Source organism: Columba livia, chromosome 3, assembly GCF_036013475.1.
Source record: "Columba livia isolate bColLiv1 breed racing homer chromosome 3, bColLiv1.pat.W.v2, whole genome shotgun sequence".
Classification (NCBI taxonomy): Eukaryota; Metazoa; Chordata; class Aves; order Columbiformes; family Columbidae; genus Columba; species Columba livia.
Window position 1 is genome coordinate 59272285 of NC_088604.1, and position 19197 is coordinate 59291481.

At 38.4% G+C, this 19197-nt stretch overlaps 1 protein-coding gene across 40 annotated transcripts in view; it reads left to right on the forward strand.

Annotated features, from left to right (window-relative positions):
* EYA4 (EYA transcriptional coactivator and phosphatase 4) overlaps positions 1-19197 on the forward strand; it is a 155693-nt gene that overhangs the window by 123272 nt on the left and 13224 nt on the right. For all 40 annotated transcript variants that reach the window (XM_065057037.1, XM_065057029.1, XM_065057047.1 and 37 more), the window contains 3 exons: positions 5361-5497; positions 6912-6995; positions 15932-16021. In XM_065057037.1, the coding sequence (XP_064913109.1) occupies positions 5361-5497; positions 6912-6995; positions 15932-16021 (311 nt within the window). The remainder of the gene's footprint in view (positions 1-5360; positions 5498-6911; positions 6996-15931; positions 16022-19197) is intronic.

Below are 19197 nucleotides of genomic sequence, written 5' to 3' on the forward strand. Positions count from 1 at the left end.
AAAAATATCAAAGGCTTCACGTCTGTGAAACAGTAAGGATTTTTCTTGTTTGTGTATTGTTTAAGCATATGAACTTGCTTTCCTGTTAAATAGTTTGTGCATCTGAACTTACGAATCTGCCCACATGCTCCTTATTTCTGTGAAGTGTTGCACTGATCATGCGACCCTCTGCTGAGAGAGCAACACCCACTTTGAGAATACATTACGTGCCTGTGCCCTTCTGTGTCACTGTAAAAATAAATTCCCATCAGTGAGACACAGTGTCTTGGAGATCATTTCAGAAACAGCAGATTACACTGCAGAGCTTCATCACTCACTGTGTTCTCTTGCTGTCTAACAGGACTTTATTGCTCGGCCTTTAAGACTTAATCCAACTAAAACCTAAGTTTAAACACAGCAAGGCACTTCACTCTTCTGCCACCTCTGGTAGTTATTGATTCAAATAACTAGTCACAGCCTCCAGTACTCTCCATACATAAAGGATTTCTTGTTTTCATAGTAAAGTACCATAATTTCAAGAGTTAATATCAGTTATGAATTTATTTATGACCAAGTAAAGAAAATGAGATGAAAATTGGAATAGACTTTACTCTTTCTGTTACTCATAACAAGGGACATCACGTTACAAGCCAGGAAAAAAGGATTTGTAATGTTGAAGCCTTACTGCTCTTTCTGGTAAGAATATATAACAAAAATCAATTCATAAGGAGAGTATGAAGGGGCTCAGTAGCTCATCTGTCCCACATCTGTGTAAGGTTTCTTACCATTCCCATGGATTTACTCTTCTGTGTTTTTATTGTGCGTGCCCTACATTAAGATTTTTTAAAGTGCTCTCATTACCACAGAGTATCTGTGAGACAAATAAGCATCTCTAAGGGCACTTTATCTCAAATTGGCATAAGCCAGATCAATCCTGAGATGAGGTCTCAGGAGATGGGTACAGTTGATGAGTTCATGAGTACATTTGATCTAGGGCAGATAAAATTCTAGCAAACAAAACAGGCCTAGGTAAAAGCTTCATATTTAAGCACCTTGCTTTCTTATGTCCTTAGCTGGGCAAGGTGAATCACTGGTAGAATATTAGCTCAAATTCAGTTACTAGGGTGCAGCAGAGACCTATCTCTTAATTTGGTACCCCCAATGAAGTCACTCTTTGTACCTTCTCCAGGAGATGACATTAGGTCTATATGCAGACAGTGCCCACACCACTTTTCTCCTACTTAAGTGGCCCAATTGTGTTTTAACAGGGAGGAGGGAATGTTCACATCAAACTACTGGTCCCAAACAACGTCCTTGTTATGAAAGACCACCTCTGTTAGTGACGGTGGTGCTGTAACTCCCTGTCCTCTAACTGGAGTTGCTGCAAGGTCTCTATGGCATAGGAAGCTTCATGCTGGACAGAAACCAGCATATGAGTATGTGTATGAACATCTGTGATAAAGATATCATTCCTTGTTCTGGTGTTAACATTTTCCTCTTGCTTTATTGGATCTCTGATGCTGTTCATAGTTCCAGTGGGAGGATGCTATGAAATATATTTATTAGACGTGTTGAATATTGGAAAAGCTAAAAAATTTCAAACATTGCCATAAAAATGTCTGTCTAATATGACTTGCAGTAGTAATTCTTCACAAGGGCAACATTTTCAGTACTCATTTCTCACATTCTTTTACATTACATGGCTGAATTTTTAATAAGTATTCTTTTTATCAGCGTTGACCTCATTTCTAAAGCAAATGGAGGATAAGAAAATGCAGTTGCTCCTTTACCCTGCTGTTGGTAAAAACAAATCAAGCAATTAAGCCTACAGTTGTTCAATAAAGCGTGTACTACTGACTTCTGCAGTTCTAAAATAGATGCATACCTTACGTTCAAGTAAGAGACAGCTGCTCATTCTGATTTAGAGATTAGTGTAATGAAATAAAGTTGGCTTTAAATATCTAGAATTTACAAGGTACAGTGATTAGTTACAGTACTGATTAATGGATAATTATGCAATCATGTACAGCGTTGACCCAAGCAGAAGCCTGGGGCAAATGTTAATGGCTAATGCTAAATTAAAATTGAAGTTATTGACTTCAGTTGTTGGATACTTTCATAGAAGATTTAGAACATGGCTTTTTTATATATTTTAATTTTGGTAGTTTAGAGTAAACACAGTCATGGAGAACAGATGTTTTAATACATTAATGTAGAAATGGGTCTTGATTTCGTTATAAAATGTTGAAATGTTATAAATGTGAAGACTTTTGTGGTAAGGATGTAGACATTCATCTTCATTTATTTAATTTTTGCCTTTTTATTCCTGAGGTTTTGTTCTTGGATTTTGTTTTCACTCTGTCAGAAAAATCTAGGAAATAATGTTTTCATAGAAAACTCTTGCACACTTAGAACTTCTTTTGGAGCCAGTGTAGGTTTTTGCTGCACAAAGATCCTGGTTATGAAGCATCTATTTGTGCATTTGTACATTTACGATAGTATATTTTGCTGCTCTTCTTATGGCGAAAGAACCAAGATAATGTGACCTTATTGATCGCTCCACTACCTACAATGTCCTTACTGACATCAACACTGTGCTGGGAATAGAAATGATTAGTCAACAAGAACTCTCTCTCCATTCTGTAGGGACAAAGTGAAAACAGCATGGGAACATTATTCATTAGATATTATTATTGCTGCTCAATTTTCTTGTAATTTCTTGGCAAATAAGGGGTTTAGCTGAAAGAGGAAATACTATACAATGTGTATGATATGCATACATCCAAGATAGGACAGATCTACCTGAAATGATATATGGAATGAATTCTAGAATTCTCAAATTGCAGTTCTGAAAATCTCTTCTTAGCTGCTGCCTGAAAGTTTGGCTGTGTTCTGCACAAGCACAAGTTCTGCACATTGTTTTTTTGACACTGAACTAGTGATCACCTGGTTTGAGAAAAAAAGTAGTAGTAGCTTCTTCCAGGTAACAGCATAAAAATTTCAGTACTTTCCCAGGAAATGACAGAGACAGATTTGGTTTTCTCCCATTTCATGGAGAATTCATCACATTCCACTTGGGGGTACAGGGATGTGGTCATGAAATTATGTTTTAATGCTTCATATATATCAGTCATTCAGTCAAGTAAACCATTGTGCCCTGGAGAAGGCAGTGGAACCTGGATGTGTCCTTCTCCAGGTAAATGTCCTAACCGATAGGCTTGGGAACTAACTTTTTTGTTGTTCCCCCCTTTCTTTGAATCTTGAATTCTTTCCTCACAATGTCTAGAGCTCCCATTCAGGAATGTGACATTATGGGCTTAAATCTTACTCTTCCAAGAAATACAACAGTATTTTTCCAGTCAAGTTATATAAATATATGTTCCCAGTGTATTTATTTTAATAATCTTCTGTATGTGGTTCAATGTAAGGGATAAATAAATTATGGAAGAGATTAAGAATTTAACTATTGCGTTACATTACACACAGTCTCTTAATTGAGACTGCAGTCTATTTTTTTCTTCTTAGAGCCTGCTACACTACAATTATTTTCTTCTTTATTGTGGAGGGGGAATTAGGTGAATCACTTATGAAGGTCACAGAAACATTCAGTCATTCACACTGGAAGGGATCTCTGCAGGTCTTTTGGTCCAACCCCCTCATGGACAAGCCAACTTAGATCATGTTGCTCAGGTCTTTGGCAATGAAGCTTTGAGTATCTCCAAGGATGGAGAATGCACAGCCTCTCTGGGCACCTGTCCCAGGGCCTGACCACTCTGACAGTGATGGATTTTTGTCTTGTATCTAACAGGAGTATCCCTTGCTGTGATTTCTGTCTGTTGCTTCTTGTCCTTTCTCTGTATACCTCTCTGAAGAGTCACTTAGCCTTTCCTCCTATGTGGTCAGCCCCTTAACTGGGGGCCTCACCTGGACCTACTACAGTTTGTCAATATCTCTCTTGTATTTGGGGACCCAAAATTAGACACTTTTCCAGACATAGGTCTTGCGAGTTCAGAACAGACCAGAAAAATCACTTTCCTTGATCTACTGGCCACTTTCTCTGTCGCATGGTGGAGTTTAGTGACCTTAGTGATGCTCCTCTGTAAAAATGAATAATGTTCAAGATTCTAGATCAAAATCAGATGCATCATAGGTGGTTCCCAGGAACTGTTTGTGCCGAGTATTAATTTATTCCGTAGATGTGCCATCATGAACACTTTTAACAAATATTACCAAAGTGGCCCAGAAATGCACAATTACATGTAGCACAAGGACTCCCTTGAATCAAAATACATAGCAGATGTCAGATCTAAGCTGTACCCTTTCCCTCTTTAATGGAGAAAAATCAAACCCTTAATGGGATATTAACAATGATGAAGAAGGTTTTTTGTCATTGAGCACTCAGGAACCTAGCCAAGCGGCATTTATTGCTAGCAGTTTTTAAAAGGCACTGAAGGTACTGTGTTATGAAGAAATGGATACTTTCCATTTACTGAGCTGTAGCATTAAAGTACTTTGTAAGGAGAAGTTCCATGTCATCCTTCGTGCAGTCTGTCTGTCTTATACAGCTACTGGTTTGTAATCACCTGTAAAGCCCTCTGACAACCGGAAGAGGCAAAGTAGATTAAATGGGTAAGTCAGGGATAGGTCTGGGTGTTAGGAGCAAACAGTGCCATGCCAGATCAAAGGTCTTTCTAGCACATCTTCTCTCTGACAGCAAACAATAGCTGATACTAAGAGGAAGATGATCAGAATATAAGAATTACTTTTTTCTTGTAGTTACTGGAATATTGCATTTCCTATTATGAATTTCCTCGCCAATTTATGAGCAAAGTTAAGATGAAAAAAAAAAAGTGAACTTTACTAAAGAGCAAGTGACATGGGAGGAGGCGATGAAGCAGGAAGCTGACTGACTCTGCTGGTGTGTGGACATGTGCCAAAGGGTGTTCTGGTAAAAGTAACACAGGACTTGGTAATAAGACTAGCTGAACTCCAAACATGAGAAATGAACTACTCTAACTAAAAGACTCTTCATGTTTTGAGAAGTCATTAGTTTGACTTTTAAAATACATCTTCCTTGGATCTGTCAATGTTTTGCATGTTCTCGTGTATTCGTATATGTATCTGCACAAGCACATGTGTCATTTTAATCACTGTCTTATTCTGCTAAGTTTTATTATGTTTTCTTGATAAAGTCAAAGATGTATGTGGCATCTGCACATTCCATCTATATAAGACAAACCATATTATCACTCATTGTATACAAATTTTTTAGGTGCATCTTGTGGTTGAGTTCCTATACAGATATGTTTAGCTTTGAGAAAAATAACATTTATTATTTAAAAATTCAGCACTAATTTTGCCATTAATGGTTGACTTTACAGGGGAGTTTGACACAGTGCAGAGCCCCTCCACGCCAATCAAAGATCTTGATGAGAGAACATGTAGGAGTTCTGGGTCAAAGTCTCGGGGTAGAGGGCGGAAGAATAATCCATCACCCCCTCCGGACAGTGACTTGGAGGTATGCCTGTGGTAATTGATGAATGGTAATACGGAGGTTTCTTCTGATGAAAAGTAATTGTGGAAATAGCTTATAGCATATTAGAAAACATCATGGACTCAGTCTTACTAACTGAATATAGCAGATATAAGTTGCAATTTTAACATACATGTACAATGAAACATTACTGTTCTGTACAACTAAGTTAGGCAGAATAGGAAATCTCAAATATATTGCTCAGCTTAATTACAAGTATTTATGAATGCAGTGTAAATGTACAGGATCATCTGGCTGCAGCCTTTCAAACCCTTAGGTGCAGGTTTGTCCTTGTGCTTGTAAGTGATGTCAGGGGATTTCAATGAGGCAGCTTACATCAGTGAAGTTATGGCTGTACTTAAGTATGTGCAAGATCAGTGCCTTAGTGAAGAAATATATCCTCCTAATATATGGGGTGACGATTTAAAACACAGATGACCTCCTAGCAACCGAGTAATTATAGTCGTATTGCTCCTGTGTTAGCAGTGTGCTGCCTTAGAGTGACAGGAGAAGGAGGAGGGGGAAGCAGAGCGCCAGTGCGTGTGTGAAACACCCCAACTCTGGCATCAGGGGAAGGTGCTGCCCGCCAGTACGGTGTGTCCCCTTGGGCCACCAGATCAGCACTGGCCAGCCCCACTGCTGGGCCTTCGCTGGGCAGCTCCGGGTGCAGCAGGAGAGGAGACTGGTGCTGGGAGTCAGCTGGCCACACAGCCGCTCCTGAGCTGGCAGGGTGGGCTGCAGTGCTAGGCACTGAATGTAAATGCTGTTGCTTTTATGCAGATATTTACAGATCTTTTGCTTTTCAAATGATTTAACTTTTCCAGTGAAAAGACTCTTAACATTTTACATTTCAGTTTCCCTGTTTCTTTCATAGTTTACCAGTGAAAATGAACCCCTTATCAATATAAGGAGTTTCATTCCTTTTTTGAGTTAGAATAATCCATTTTATCCTGCAATATTATTTAAATTCTGTATGACATTGTATGTGGCATACAGCACTTTTACCCAAGACTTAGTTTTAGCTATGAAGGAGAAATAAAGAAGAACCGAAGAACCCTGAATCAGTAAGACTCGCAGAGAAGCATCCAAGAATACTGTTTATCCCTAACAATTATGTTTGATCTGCATCAAGTTTCTGAAATCTGTGTTATGCAGCTTTTTTGAAAAGCTTTTTAGGGGACAAATAAGAAATGCTTGAAGAATTCAAAAGTTACTTACTTTCTGACTTTTTACCATGCATGATACACTGTTCTTGCTGATTATCTGATAAAACCTGCTTGATTAAGCAATTAGTTAAACTTTAGGACTGAATTGACTTTTAGCCCCTCTGGGTGAGATGGGGATGGGACTTAGATGTTATTTGTTTATTAATACTGTCCCCAATTTTTTTTTTTTTCAGCGTGTATTTGTTTGGGATTTGGATGAAACAATCATAGTTTTTCATTCGCTGCTCACAGGATCATATGCACAGAAATATGGCAAGGTATGTGAGCCATGAATTCTGCATTGATTCACTGTATCAGAGATCTCTGGCCTGCACATGTATGTGTTTTTCATCTTCTACTTTCATCATGGCTTGGGTAAAGGTAGATGGAAAGTGTACAGTAAGCTACATTTTCAGAGGGTTAAAGTAAAGAAGTCAAGGAGAGAAATGAGACACAGATCGTAAGCACAATGTATGAGGCAGTGCTGAGGCAGATGCTGCAAACAAAGAAAGTTTCTAGAGGAACAAAGATGAGGTTCCTGAGGTACATTGGAAGAGACGTTGCATGGAGATAATAGAGGGAATGGGCAAATGGAAATAGCTCACTGTTTGGATGCATAGAGGAAGAAATAAGAAATAAACTGGAGCAATGGGTGAATTTATTGGGAAATCGATGAATCAGGATGAGTAAGTAAGAGACATACCTGCTTCAACGCCAGCTGCAGACGTTATTCTTTGACTCTCCAGCTTTTCCGTGGAATCTTTGATTCCTGTGGCTGGCTCTGGGGCGAGTAATGCCAGGGAGTGAATCCCTTTCCCAGGCAGACAGTTGTACTCTTCCTCTCCTCTCCGATGAGAGCCAAGAGATGTTCAGGTCATGGAGCAGCGAGCAGAAGAGCCAGAGGAAGAGCAAGGGAGGAAGAGGGAGGAGGCAGGAGCTCCCCTGCTGAATCAGCAGCAAGTCCTGCTGGGCTTGTGGTGGGACCCCAGTGACTGGTGCTCAGGCAAGGGGAGAAGGAGCTGCTGGCAAAACCAGTGCATACCAGCAGGAGCAGACTGCCTGGATGGGTAGAGATAAAGGCCTTTATAAAAAAATATAGGGCAAATGTATGGAAGGGGAGAAAATGGACACAGATGATGTTGATATGTACATATATGGATGTAGGTTTTCTAGGTGTTGTGCCATTCAAATGTAGTTAATGCAAAGCTATTTCATTTTCAGAACATAACCATGTCCATACTATGCCAGACAATGGGCTTGTTTAGCACAAATTTCTTAACTCTTTATTCCAGCCAGAATCAGATGCTCAAGAAAAGTACACAAATAACAGTACATCAGAGAAATGCTTTCCACACCCACTTCCCCAGCCAGTGGGTTAGAAATGTCCAAATCTAGATTTGTGGATTATAACCACGGATGGGCCAGTCATCTGTGTTTTGAGACAGCTGTTTGTGGTTATTAAAAGAGAGAGCTAATAGAAAAACTCACAGGCTCAGACAAATATCTGAATTTTTGGAATGCAAAGATATGTCGTGTAAAAAAAAGCCTTGCTTGTTTTGCAGTTTCACAGTGCCAAATCACTGCACATTTCAGTACTCTCTCAAAAACTCCTATTGTTTTTCAAACACTATAACAACAGTGACTGTCAGAACCATTTCTAACTTATATTTATCAAAATAAGAGTAAACCTAGCTGAACATGAACATTTGTATCACTTTTGAGTGTCACCCATAGATTGCCACAGAACTTGCTGAGTTACCCCAGTGATGTTGGATTCCTTCTATCTTTTTTTGATTGCGCTCTTAGGATGTTTACATCTCATGTACCATCTTACATAGTATATGAGTAAAGTCTAAGTCAACTTTAATACACAGTTTTGAAAGTCAGAGCACATCTTGTAGCTCAGAAACATCTGTGAATAACTTTGAAAACTGTCTTAGAGACAGCAACAGAAATGTAATTTGTCTTGGTTTCTCACTTTGTTATGAGAAGGGATATTTGAAAAAAATCCCCATACCACCGTTCTTTAAGAGCACATCTGCTGCTATCATTGACTCTCCATAAAGAGTCCTTAGAAACAGCAATGGCATATTAACAGCCAGTAGTACTGACAGCAGATGAAGTTGGCTTGTATAAACTAAGAGTATCTCAAGGGCAAGTGAAATTAATGTAGTTATACTGCTGAGATAAGCACCCGTAAACAAATGTCATAAACAACCATGAAGCAAAAGGAGAGGAATTCTTAAGTAAAACCATGGGTGTTTTGTTTCTTTCATTTGTTTGGTTGTTGTTGGGGATTTTGTTTTGTTTTTGTTTTGTTTGTTTGCTGTTGTTGTTGTTATTGTTGTTTGGGGTTTTTTTTTTGTACTGATAGGCGACATCCATACAAGCAGGGAAATGTGTTCCTTTCCAGAGACTAAAATAAAAGTAGTAGACTTTTTCCTTTGTGCAGTGACTGCCTTTGCTATATTTATAGAGTACTTATTGGGAAGGTAATGAGTAATTGACAACAAAACTCAAATATATATATTATTGACTGCAAAGAGGCTAGAGCAGTAGGAAGAGGGCTACAGGGAGAACTTATCATGAGTAGACTTTAACTTTTGCATGTCATTGGACTTAAGATGGGATATTGTCTGAGCCTAGTTGCCTAAGAGGTTAGTCATGGGAGAAGAGAAAGGTAGCACAGCTGGACCTCAGTCAGTCTCTGGTGCATGAACTGTTTAGCAGATGTGGGCCTTTATCATTTCTGCATATGATTTCCATCTGTAAGCAAAGTCTGAATCCAGACTGAAGTCTGGATTGTTAGGAGAGTTGGGTTGCTGTAAGAGTAAATAGTCCATGAATTGTGAGGTCCACAGTGGAAGTCTTGTGAGCATGTAGGTCTTTCAAAAGAGTTGAGAGAGCTGTTTATCCCGGAAAGGTGGTATAAAATTGTTACTTCACAATGAAAAAAATTTCAAGGTAGTATAAAATAATGGTGATAGTAAATTATTTAATCCTGGTGATTTTCTATCTGATTTTAAAAAGTAAAAGCATGTAATGTTACACAGATGCTCAGCTGTACATACTGTGTTCTTCCAAATGTATTTTGTGAGCCCATTTTGTATAGCATTATCAGGTTGCTCCCAAAATAGAACAGAATAAGAACAAAAATGATCACAAGAAAAGTAGAGTTTTTCCCTTCTCCCACACTTAAATATTCTAAGTGAGATTAGTTAGTCCTTAATGTCAACATGGCTTTAAGAGAAGGCATATTATACCAAACCTGCTGACTTCGTACTTTCAAGGGGTGAGATAGTGGTTTTAGAGCTAGTGTGAATATGCAGACAGGCAAGGATATTCACCTTCAGTTCTTTCCCATCTATTCCTTGACATGTAAACTTTCACCCGCTTGTTCCACTAGCTCTTTACCTTATTTTTTGCAGTAACTGTGTGAAAACAAAACACTCAGAAATGAGTCTTTTAATCTCTTTGCTCTACTGCAGTTCAAGCTGCACAGGGAATGCAGTGAGAGGAGGTGCAGCGTGTGGAGGTGGCTGTCGTGCTGTTTTGTCCGGGTGGAGATACCAATGTATGTGTGCAGGAGCACTAGAGAGCTGCAGTGATACCAGGAGACAAACAGCCTCTCTTCCAAAAGATTTCTACAGTTTAGCAAGCAGCTGAAGTAGAAGAGAAAAGAGAAAGGCAAACCAAACATCCTCAAGGAGGGCTGGGCAACAGGGTCATTCATTGACAGAGGTTGTATGGAAAGGCCTGAATCCAGTAGACAAGTTTCAGGTCATGTATTTGTCAAGAGAACATCAGATTTCTGACTTACACCTGACAGTTTCTGAATTAAGAGTGGACACTCTGCTTGGTATGTACTTGTCCAGCACTTTGCATGGTGTGATATTAATTTGATTTAAGAATTATACAGGGCTTTTATAATAGTTATGTTAAAAACAAAACTAGTGATGAGGTGAAATATTTAGCTTATTGGATGTATCTGTAGGCATCTTATTTGAAAAACAGGGCACATCTAGGCACCAGTAGATTATAGGTGTAAACTCCACTGAAGTGGGAGAGGTTTGGCCCGAGGTTGGTCAGTGCATCACTTTGATATTTAAAGTATAAAACTTACCCAGAGGAATGTTTTGTGGCTTGCTGTTTTCTGCCCGTGGGTGTTTCTGTCTCACTCACAGTGAAGTGGTTACTTTGTTGAGTTGGTCAGAGCTAGTTTAGAGAATAAAAACTATGCTGAATCTCTGTTAGATTTCAGGGAAACCATGCTGCTTCCCAGCAGTAAGAGTACCTCTTGTTGTTCAGCTCATTTGTTCATCTGCTTCATGCTTCATAAAACTAGCACATTTCTATTTTTAATTATTTACTGCAGTAGCAAATTATGAACATTTGCATTTGAGCTGTTCTGTTGTGACTTGTGTGGCTGGTGATGGTTTTTGCAGCTGAGCACCAGTTGGCAGACAAAGTTTTCTACAATGCTGAGCTCTTAAGTGAGGATTTGTTGATGTGACAGGACATATGTTAGGAGATGTCATCATCTGTTTAAAGTTTATGAGGTACATTCTTATTCCCTGTGCACAGTGTGTATTCTTTGTTCCATTACATTCCAGTTATTCCTGCTGATTTGAGGATGATTAAGCTGAAGTTTTGTCTACCTCTGAGCATTTATATTTCATTAATTTCTCTCAGGTCTATCCAGAAGGCAAAGATGACCAGATAAATACTTAGACTGGTTAAAAAAGAGTGAAAGTCCCTTGTGATCTTGGAAGGGGGAGAATGTGATCTCCAAGAGCAAAAACCAAACCAAATCCACACTTGATGATCACATTTGGACATTTTTGACAGCATTGCCAATGACAAAAAGTTGTCAAGGAGACCACGTTAACCTTATACACTTCTCTGGAAAGGGCTCAGAAGTTTTTAATACTCACTCACTGCTTGTCCAGTCATTAAACAGAGGAACTTTGTCCCCGTTAGCACCCATGATGACATTCCAAAATTCACTCATAAATATGCTTTTGTCCGCCTGCATTAATAGTGTATTTCTCATGACCTCCAGTTGTCCTCTCGATTCACTCCCTCGTTGTCTGAGACATCTGGGTCCATTTTCCTACTGCCTTCTAGAGAGCATGGAACAGACACTCCCTATGGAGTACATGAGTTTTCCTTCATCAGCCATCAGATACGGTTATTAAGAAGAAATGTGTTCTCTTCTTCCATTGCCACCCACATGAAGATCTCCTGGGAACAAGTGTCCCTTATGAGAGAGTGAGAGCTGAACTTTAAATCTGAGATTCCTACAGAATGTAGGGAAGTGTCTTTAAGCTACAAATATAGATACTCAGCTTAAGCATTTCCACTTTTTCCAGAGGCAGATTTTGTCGTAAATCTGTTCAGAACAGCCACTCATTGAAAATCTGTTCTTACAATATCATTCACATATTTTGCTTGTTTTCTTGCTGATTTTTCAGTCTTCATGCATACAAATTTCTGTCACAGTGAATCTACCTGACAGTCTATTTATCTATTTGTTTTCTGAGGTTCTATAAAAAAATTTCCATTAAATTAAAATATTTTGAACATCTTGTGCTGAAAACTGACCTTCCAAGACAATATTAAATAGTTTTCTTCCACTAATGGACAATGAGATTTTGGGGCTTTATTCCAGTCACTTTCCTCTTGATCAAAACATTTAAATATTGGTCCTCCCAGGATATTTTTACCTAGTCTCTCAGGAGGCATTCCAGTGAATGGACCAGTCTAGTACAGAAGTCCACAGACAGACAGTCTGGCTCCAGTTTAGTGCCTTCATACTAATGTAACAAAAGTCATTTGTATTTTGGTATACAGAAGTGCTGTAGCTGGTCTTGACTCTTTTGCACACAAATGATATCTGGCTAAAATCATGCTTCTGAGGGCCAAAGAGTTGTGCTTCTTTATTCTGCAAATTATCTGGGGAAAGATTCCAGATCTTTTTATTATTATTATTATTATTATTATTATTATTATTATTATTATCATTATTATTATTATTATTATCGTTTACTCTTTTCTGTATGCTTGTGCAGAGTAGCACAAAATAGCACTTTGGCAGAAGTTCAGTCTGCTTTTTATTCAGTTTCTCAATTTGCTGTGCTCAAATATGTATCAGCTGCACATGTTTCTTGCTTTCTTTTCAACACTCCGTTCTTTGTGCCACTTGAGTCAATCTGCAACTTCTGCTTCAAGTTGAAAGACAGTAAAACAATGATTGGGATGTTCCTCCACATTGTGTAAACATTATAAAACCACAAGACCCTGACAAATCTGCTTTCTCTGTCTATTTTTGTATGTGAAGGAATTAACTTGATATGGCAAGAGCTGAAACGTGATGTTTAATTTGTGTTAAACAGTTGCAGTGCAAGTTTTAGCCAATTTACTAAAGGAAGAATTGTTCATGTCTTGAGAATGCAATTCCAGTCGTTAAGGGGAGATCCCAGACTGATTTCATGCTAAGCCAAAATGAATTATCTTTGCTTTGTTTTATTTTACATTTAGTACCTAGCAATATCTACACATGTCTTTGTCAAAACAGGAACATAGGAAATCTCGTTTTAACAGTAATAAAGTCAAGCATAGTTGGTTACAAAAATATTACTAATAAGAAAATCATAAAAGCTTTGTCACATTTATGTCTTCCAACTATGCTAGGCAAGGCAGGAAATTGTGATACATAGTTGGTAGTTTCTGTAAAAATAAATTGGATTATAATGGAATATGTTATAGCAAATTTCCGCATTTAAGTCTGCTTCTACCCAGGAAGGAGAAAAAGGAGGCTGAGAATCAAAAGTCTGAGATTTCAGTCTTGGAAGCACTCCAATGAATAACTTAACTCACATAAATAATAATGAGTTACCACCTGTGCATAAAGTTATGCACATGCCTTACTGTTCATAGGATTAAGGTAAAGAAGCATATTGCAAATACTCTTTATTATATTGTATCTAGGAAGAAAAAAAATTACTGTGCACAGGAAAAAAAGAAAAAAAAAGCAAGGAGAAAGGAACATGTTTATATGTGATGACATTTTGATAAAAGCATTATGGCTTGATGAGGAATCTCAGGAGTTCAGAGTATTTTGATGATTTGTGTTTTAAGTATTTCGCATGAGTTTTTGCAAATCTATTAACGTGGGTTCCTTAATTATCCCCTTGGAAAACTGACCCTTGCACTTGCCGTACCTTCAGCCACATGACTTTGAACATGACTGCATTAGACATAGGAGATGAAGTTATGTTACTAAGCACTGCATTTGGTTTTTAATTCTGAAAGGTAGACTAGACCAGTTCAAGGGTCAACATAAAAATATTTCCTTTTACTGCCAGAGAATTGGGTCTAATTTTGGATCCTTACAATTTCTTGTACACTGTTCTCCCCTTCAAGTCTGACTTTTTCATGACCAAAGGTCAAAATATGTCTGGTTTTCAGATTTTACCATTAGTTTGTAAGTGTTTGAGGGCAGAAGCCATCTTTTATTCTGTCATTGCGAACCCCTGGGGTAGCAGACGTCTGATCTTGATTGGGAAGCCTTTGATCCTAATACTAACAAATGATCATTTGAGGTTTTGTGTGATTTTGTTGCCAGATACTGGTAAACTTTTAGACTTTTAATCTCAAGGTATTTAAGAAAGGATTTCTAACAACTTGCTGGCGTCAATCAGAGTTTAAATGATGAAATATATATATTTTTTCTTATTTCAATGAGAAAAGGATCACCTCTATTTTAAAAGTCCATTGCAGCACTTTTAGCATAAAAAAAAGTTTAACTGAAACCCTAAGCTCAGGTGGATGATTAAAGGCGATGATTAAACTAGTTACCAGGTGTCAGCTAAGTATCAGGAACTGTCTGTGTGAGTTCGTATTCTAAAATAAATGTAAGGTAATGCAAATTGGCTTAACCCCTTTTCTAGCAAGCCTAGCAAAGTTAAACTAATTATCTCACATTTACACTATCCTAAATGCTCTCAGACTGTTATTGCAGATTGGTAGATTGGTGGTATCTTGCTGAGGTAGAATTATTTGATACTGTGAAAGCTGATGTACGAACAAATGCAACATTTTGAACAAGTGCCATCCAGGGATAGGAATCCTGTATTTCATCAAAAATGAAGGGATGATCTGTAACAAAGAACCAAGCATACATATGCTTTCTTATTCCTGTAGACTACCTAAGGAATCGTGCCATAGATTTTAGGCACGATAAAGAACACTTAGAAGAACACTTACAGGCACTTTGTTGAATGAATACTTGCAATAAAATCATAAAGATGAGCCTGGAAATTCATCAGTGAGTGCCTGCATGGAAGAAGGGTAAATTTTGAGGCAGAAATGGACCAAGCAGAGGGTTTGAAGATATATACTGGAGTGGAAGAAAGCGTGGAAGAAAACTGATACAGGCCTAAGCATAGGCAAGGCAGTGATAATTTCTCCAAAGTGAAACTCATTTTGGGGAAGTGGGCATAGGTTCAAGCTATCTTTTGTATTTTTATAAATCAAAATCACTAGAAATTGAGAAGGACTCTTAAAACACACCTTCTTATCACAGTGTAGGATAACTGCTTACAAAGTGATCGTTGAGGACTTGGTGAGGACTTCTGTGTGCCCAGAAACTGGGAAGAAAAGCCAAGAGATCAGAGGGATTGTGCATTGGACTGGGTGTCACATGAAGTAACTTAGTTCCTACCTCTGCTTCTCACTCAGAAACATTAGTTACTGCTTCATGAGTCAGCTTTTTCTGCTCACAGATTAACAGGCAAGATAATTACACATTTTTATAAAAGGCTCAGGGATGAAAAAATTAGTGTATTCTTATAATAATGAATACTGGGCTTCTTACATACATCTTTCATAGGAAGTTCCTTCCCTGTTTGCAGCCTTCTTAATACAGGTTTACATATGACCACTAGGTTTTCCTCTCTCAGTTTAGCCAGGCTACAAATGCCTTGACTTTCAAAAAATGTGGTGTTTCAACATCCCCAGCTCCCCAAATATTCTCAGATTCAGCAGTCTGTCCTTGTAGAATTATATTAAAATAGCTTAATACTGAAAGGATTTTAGAGAAATTTATTGCAGTGCTAATTTTTCAAAACGCTTTGTATACAGCAGCTTTTAACAGAATTCTGATATAGCATAAAGTTATTTAAGTAGCTAACTTTGCTTTTTGTTTTTTAAGGATCCACCAATGGCAGTGACCCTTGGACTGCGAATGGAAGAAATGATTTTTAATCTTGCTGACACACATTTATTTTTTAATGATTTAGAGGTAAGACTCAAAGGAACATAAAGCCTGTTACGCCTGGGTTTTTAATATAGTGGGTTTGGTGTGCATTAGTATTTGTTGTGTGTGACATTTTCTGCTTATCTAGACTTTGGGTTTGTTGTACTCCATTTAGAGAGAGTTTAGCCAGGTGGCAGTGACTTCCCATGGCAGCAGAGTCCTTCCATGAAACTGGATGAGAGGGGGAATCTGCAAACTACCCTCTCCTCTCTTGGTCCTATGGCCATCTTTTCAGTTTCTGTGGATTTAGAGCTGTCTTCAGTCATTTCCAGGAGGGGGACATATGTGCCTTCCATTCTTTCTCTTGAAGTTCGCTGCATTCGCTTTCAGTGGGTGCCATCATCTGACTACAAGAGATTGTGTTCTTCTCTTCACATTCTCTTCTCTTCACATTCTCTTCTCTTTCTTGCTCAAAGATGATAAAATATTCTTCATTTACCTTGAAGACTGCAGCATCAGAGGGCTGGGACTATGATAGATGTACTCATCAGTGATATCTCTTCCCAAGGTAGCCAGGTGACCACATGTTTTGTCATCTTGTACCCAGGGTATGCAATTTGGCATATGGTCAGAAAAGGGAGAGACCTCTTTCTAGGGAGCTACAGCTCTGGACCACTCACCTATCAGAAACACAGAGATGGACGATTGCCCCAGGGATGGTGGTCTGGGAAGCAGGCTCATCAGCTGGCCTTCACAGACTTTTTGTTTCACTCTTGGAGTCCAGATCTGTTGACATGGAAAGTGACAGTCTTATAACCATGTGTGTCAAGAGACAGGGGGTCAAAAACTGTTCTCAATTTAAACTATGGGCTTTTCAGACCTTCCGGTTATCTACATCAGTTGTTTTCTTACTCAAAGAAGATGCCAGAGTTCCCTCTGTGGACAGATACTTTGCCACTAATGGCAGTTAGAAGACTTTGAGGTTTTGTTGAAAATGCCAGAGGAAGTAAACAGAAAAAATGAGGATAAGTGAGATTTTTCCATTCACTTGGATTTTGATTTTTTTAGTGTGCAGTTCTTTTGTTCCTGCATTGACTGTAGGCAGTAAAAAATGCAGAAGATACCAGGCTGCGGTTATTTGTTTCATTTATTCTTAGTTCTTTTTAAGTCAAGAAACTGAGATCTACTTCACCCAGTACCTGGGTTGCACTTCCTCCTTCCAGCAGCAGAAACATAAGAAAATAAAGCCCTGGACAAGCCTTCACCAGTCAGTGTTTTATTGCAGTTCTAGTGAGTCATCACTTGACAATGCAAGTGTAGTCAGTGAATATTCTTCTTCTGGTGGCCCATACTGGTGAGAGATACCAAGTAAATTTTTCAAAGCATTGCTTGAATTTCTTTTTAGCAGACCTTTGCCCCTGCGTGTTCAGTTTTCATGTGACACCCAATGAACTTTAAGCCATTTTGGTAGCATATGGCCAGAGTTCTTCAGTCTTGTGCTGAGTTCAAGTGGAAGAGTTCAGCAAAATGGAGCTTTGCCCTCTTTCCATACCTCTTTATTCTTTCTTATGGCCATTGAAGCTTTGCGCCCTTCTCTCATTATTTGTTTTCATTGCAGATCTCAGGTTCAGCTGTTGTGGGCAGATCATCACATTTTGAGTATTCTTCATAGGGTGATTTTAATATCCTGTCCAAAAATTCATGCTCCAGCTCATTCCAGAGCTTGAACAGTATCCAGACAGTTTTCAGTTTTAGATAAATCAAGAAATACTACTTGGGAACTCTCTTGGAGAATCTCATAATCAATTTGATTTGATTAAAATCAATTTCTATACTCAGTTAAGTATTTCCTATCCCAGAATTAATCTTTGTTTTAAAACCAACTCTCTTACAAGATTACCAAAATTCCAAACTTCTTGTTCAGAAATGAGGTCTATGCACACATTCTGGCAGATGCAAGAAGACCAACAATTTTCTGTCTTGTTAGCAAATAAGATATAATTGCATGGCATCCAGTGCTGAAGTACATAGAGGCATCCTTTAATATGCAGATGAATAAATCTGTTTAAATATATTTGCAGAGCACATGGCTATTACCGAATATTCTGCATGATGACTATGTAATGAATTCTGAGAATTCCCCAATTCTGACTTGGGATCTCTCTCTTATCTCTCACCCTCTTTCCATTTCCATTCTTCTCTCTTCCTCCCCCAGGAGAGGGAAGGAGAGTGCTGAGCTGCTGATAGTCATGGCCATCAAGACACAAGACCTTCAGTTCCTACTGGGGGAAGTGAGATAGGCCTTTATTCACTAGGCAGATTACTTATCCTTTCATGATCTCACTTTTTTAATGCTGAGCTAGTCAGGTCCCATACTTTCTGTCTTGCTTTCATTTACATCCCACAATAAACCTTGTGGCTCCTGACATGACAACTGTAATGTCATAATGAACCTATCTCCAGTCACTATACCCTCTAAGCTCTCTTTTTTCCCTGTCTTTCTTGGTTGCAAATGCTGCACACCAGCAGTGTAGTAATAATAATGAAGTTATTGAACGTTATCACATACAAAAATAGTTTTCCTTCCTTTATGCAAATCTGTCTCACTACAATGACTGCTGATGCAGAAATTCCGATCTGCTGAGACATTCCCCGCTGACCCAGTAACCTGTGTTCTAATCAGCCAAGCTGCACTTTTATTCCAGGCTAGGCTGTTCTCCAGCTATTTCATTCTCAGTGTATAAATTTTAGTTAGCTTGAGGAGTATCACTTGGGAGGGCAGTTGGTGTTTTGCCATGAAAATAGGAGTCTGGTGCTCTAGAAAGTTCATATGCCTGAACAATGCTCAGAGATGGGACTCAGTTCTGTAATAATATCCAGACTAATGCATTCTGTTCTCAGCCAGGTAAGGAATAAAATTAAGTTTTTCTCCCTATCTCAGTACTAATTTTAAGACAGTTTTTGGAAATGTTGATAGGGTACTCTATGCACGCAAAGAAACTCCCACACTTTCTACAAATTGCAAGCAGAAATTTGGATACGAATCTTTCAACTCCATTATCACCCTCCGCTCTCAGGATGGTGAAGAAAAAAGAGTATTTATTTCAAACAAACTGAGTTACATTACCATTTTTATTATAATCCTATAATATTTTAAATAAGATTTTGTCATTTCTTTTTCTCATTAGAAATGGAAATGAGAAATAAAAAATAGGATTTAG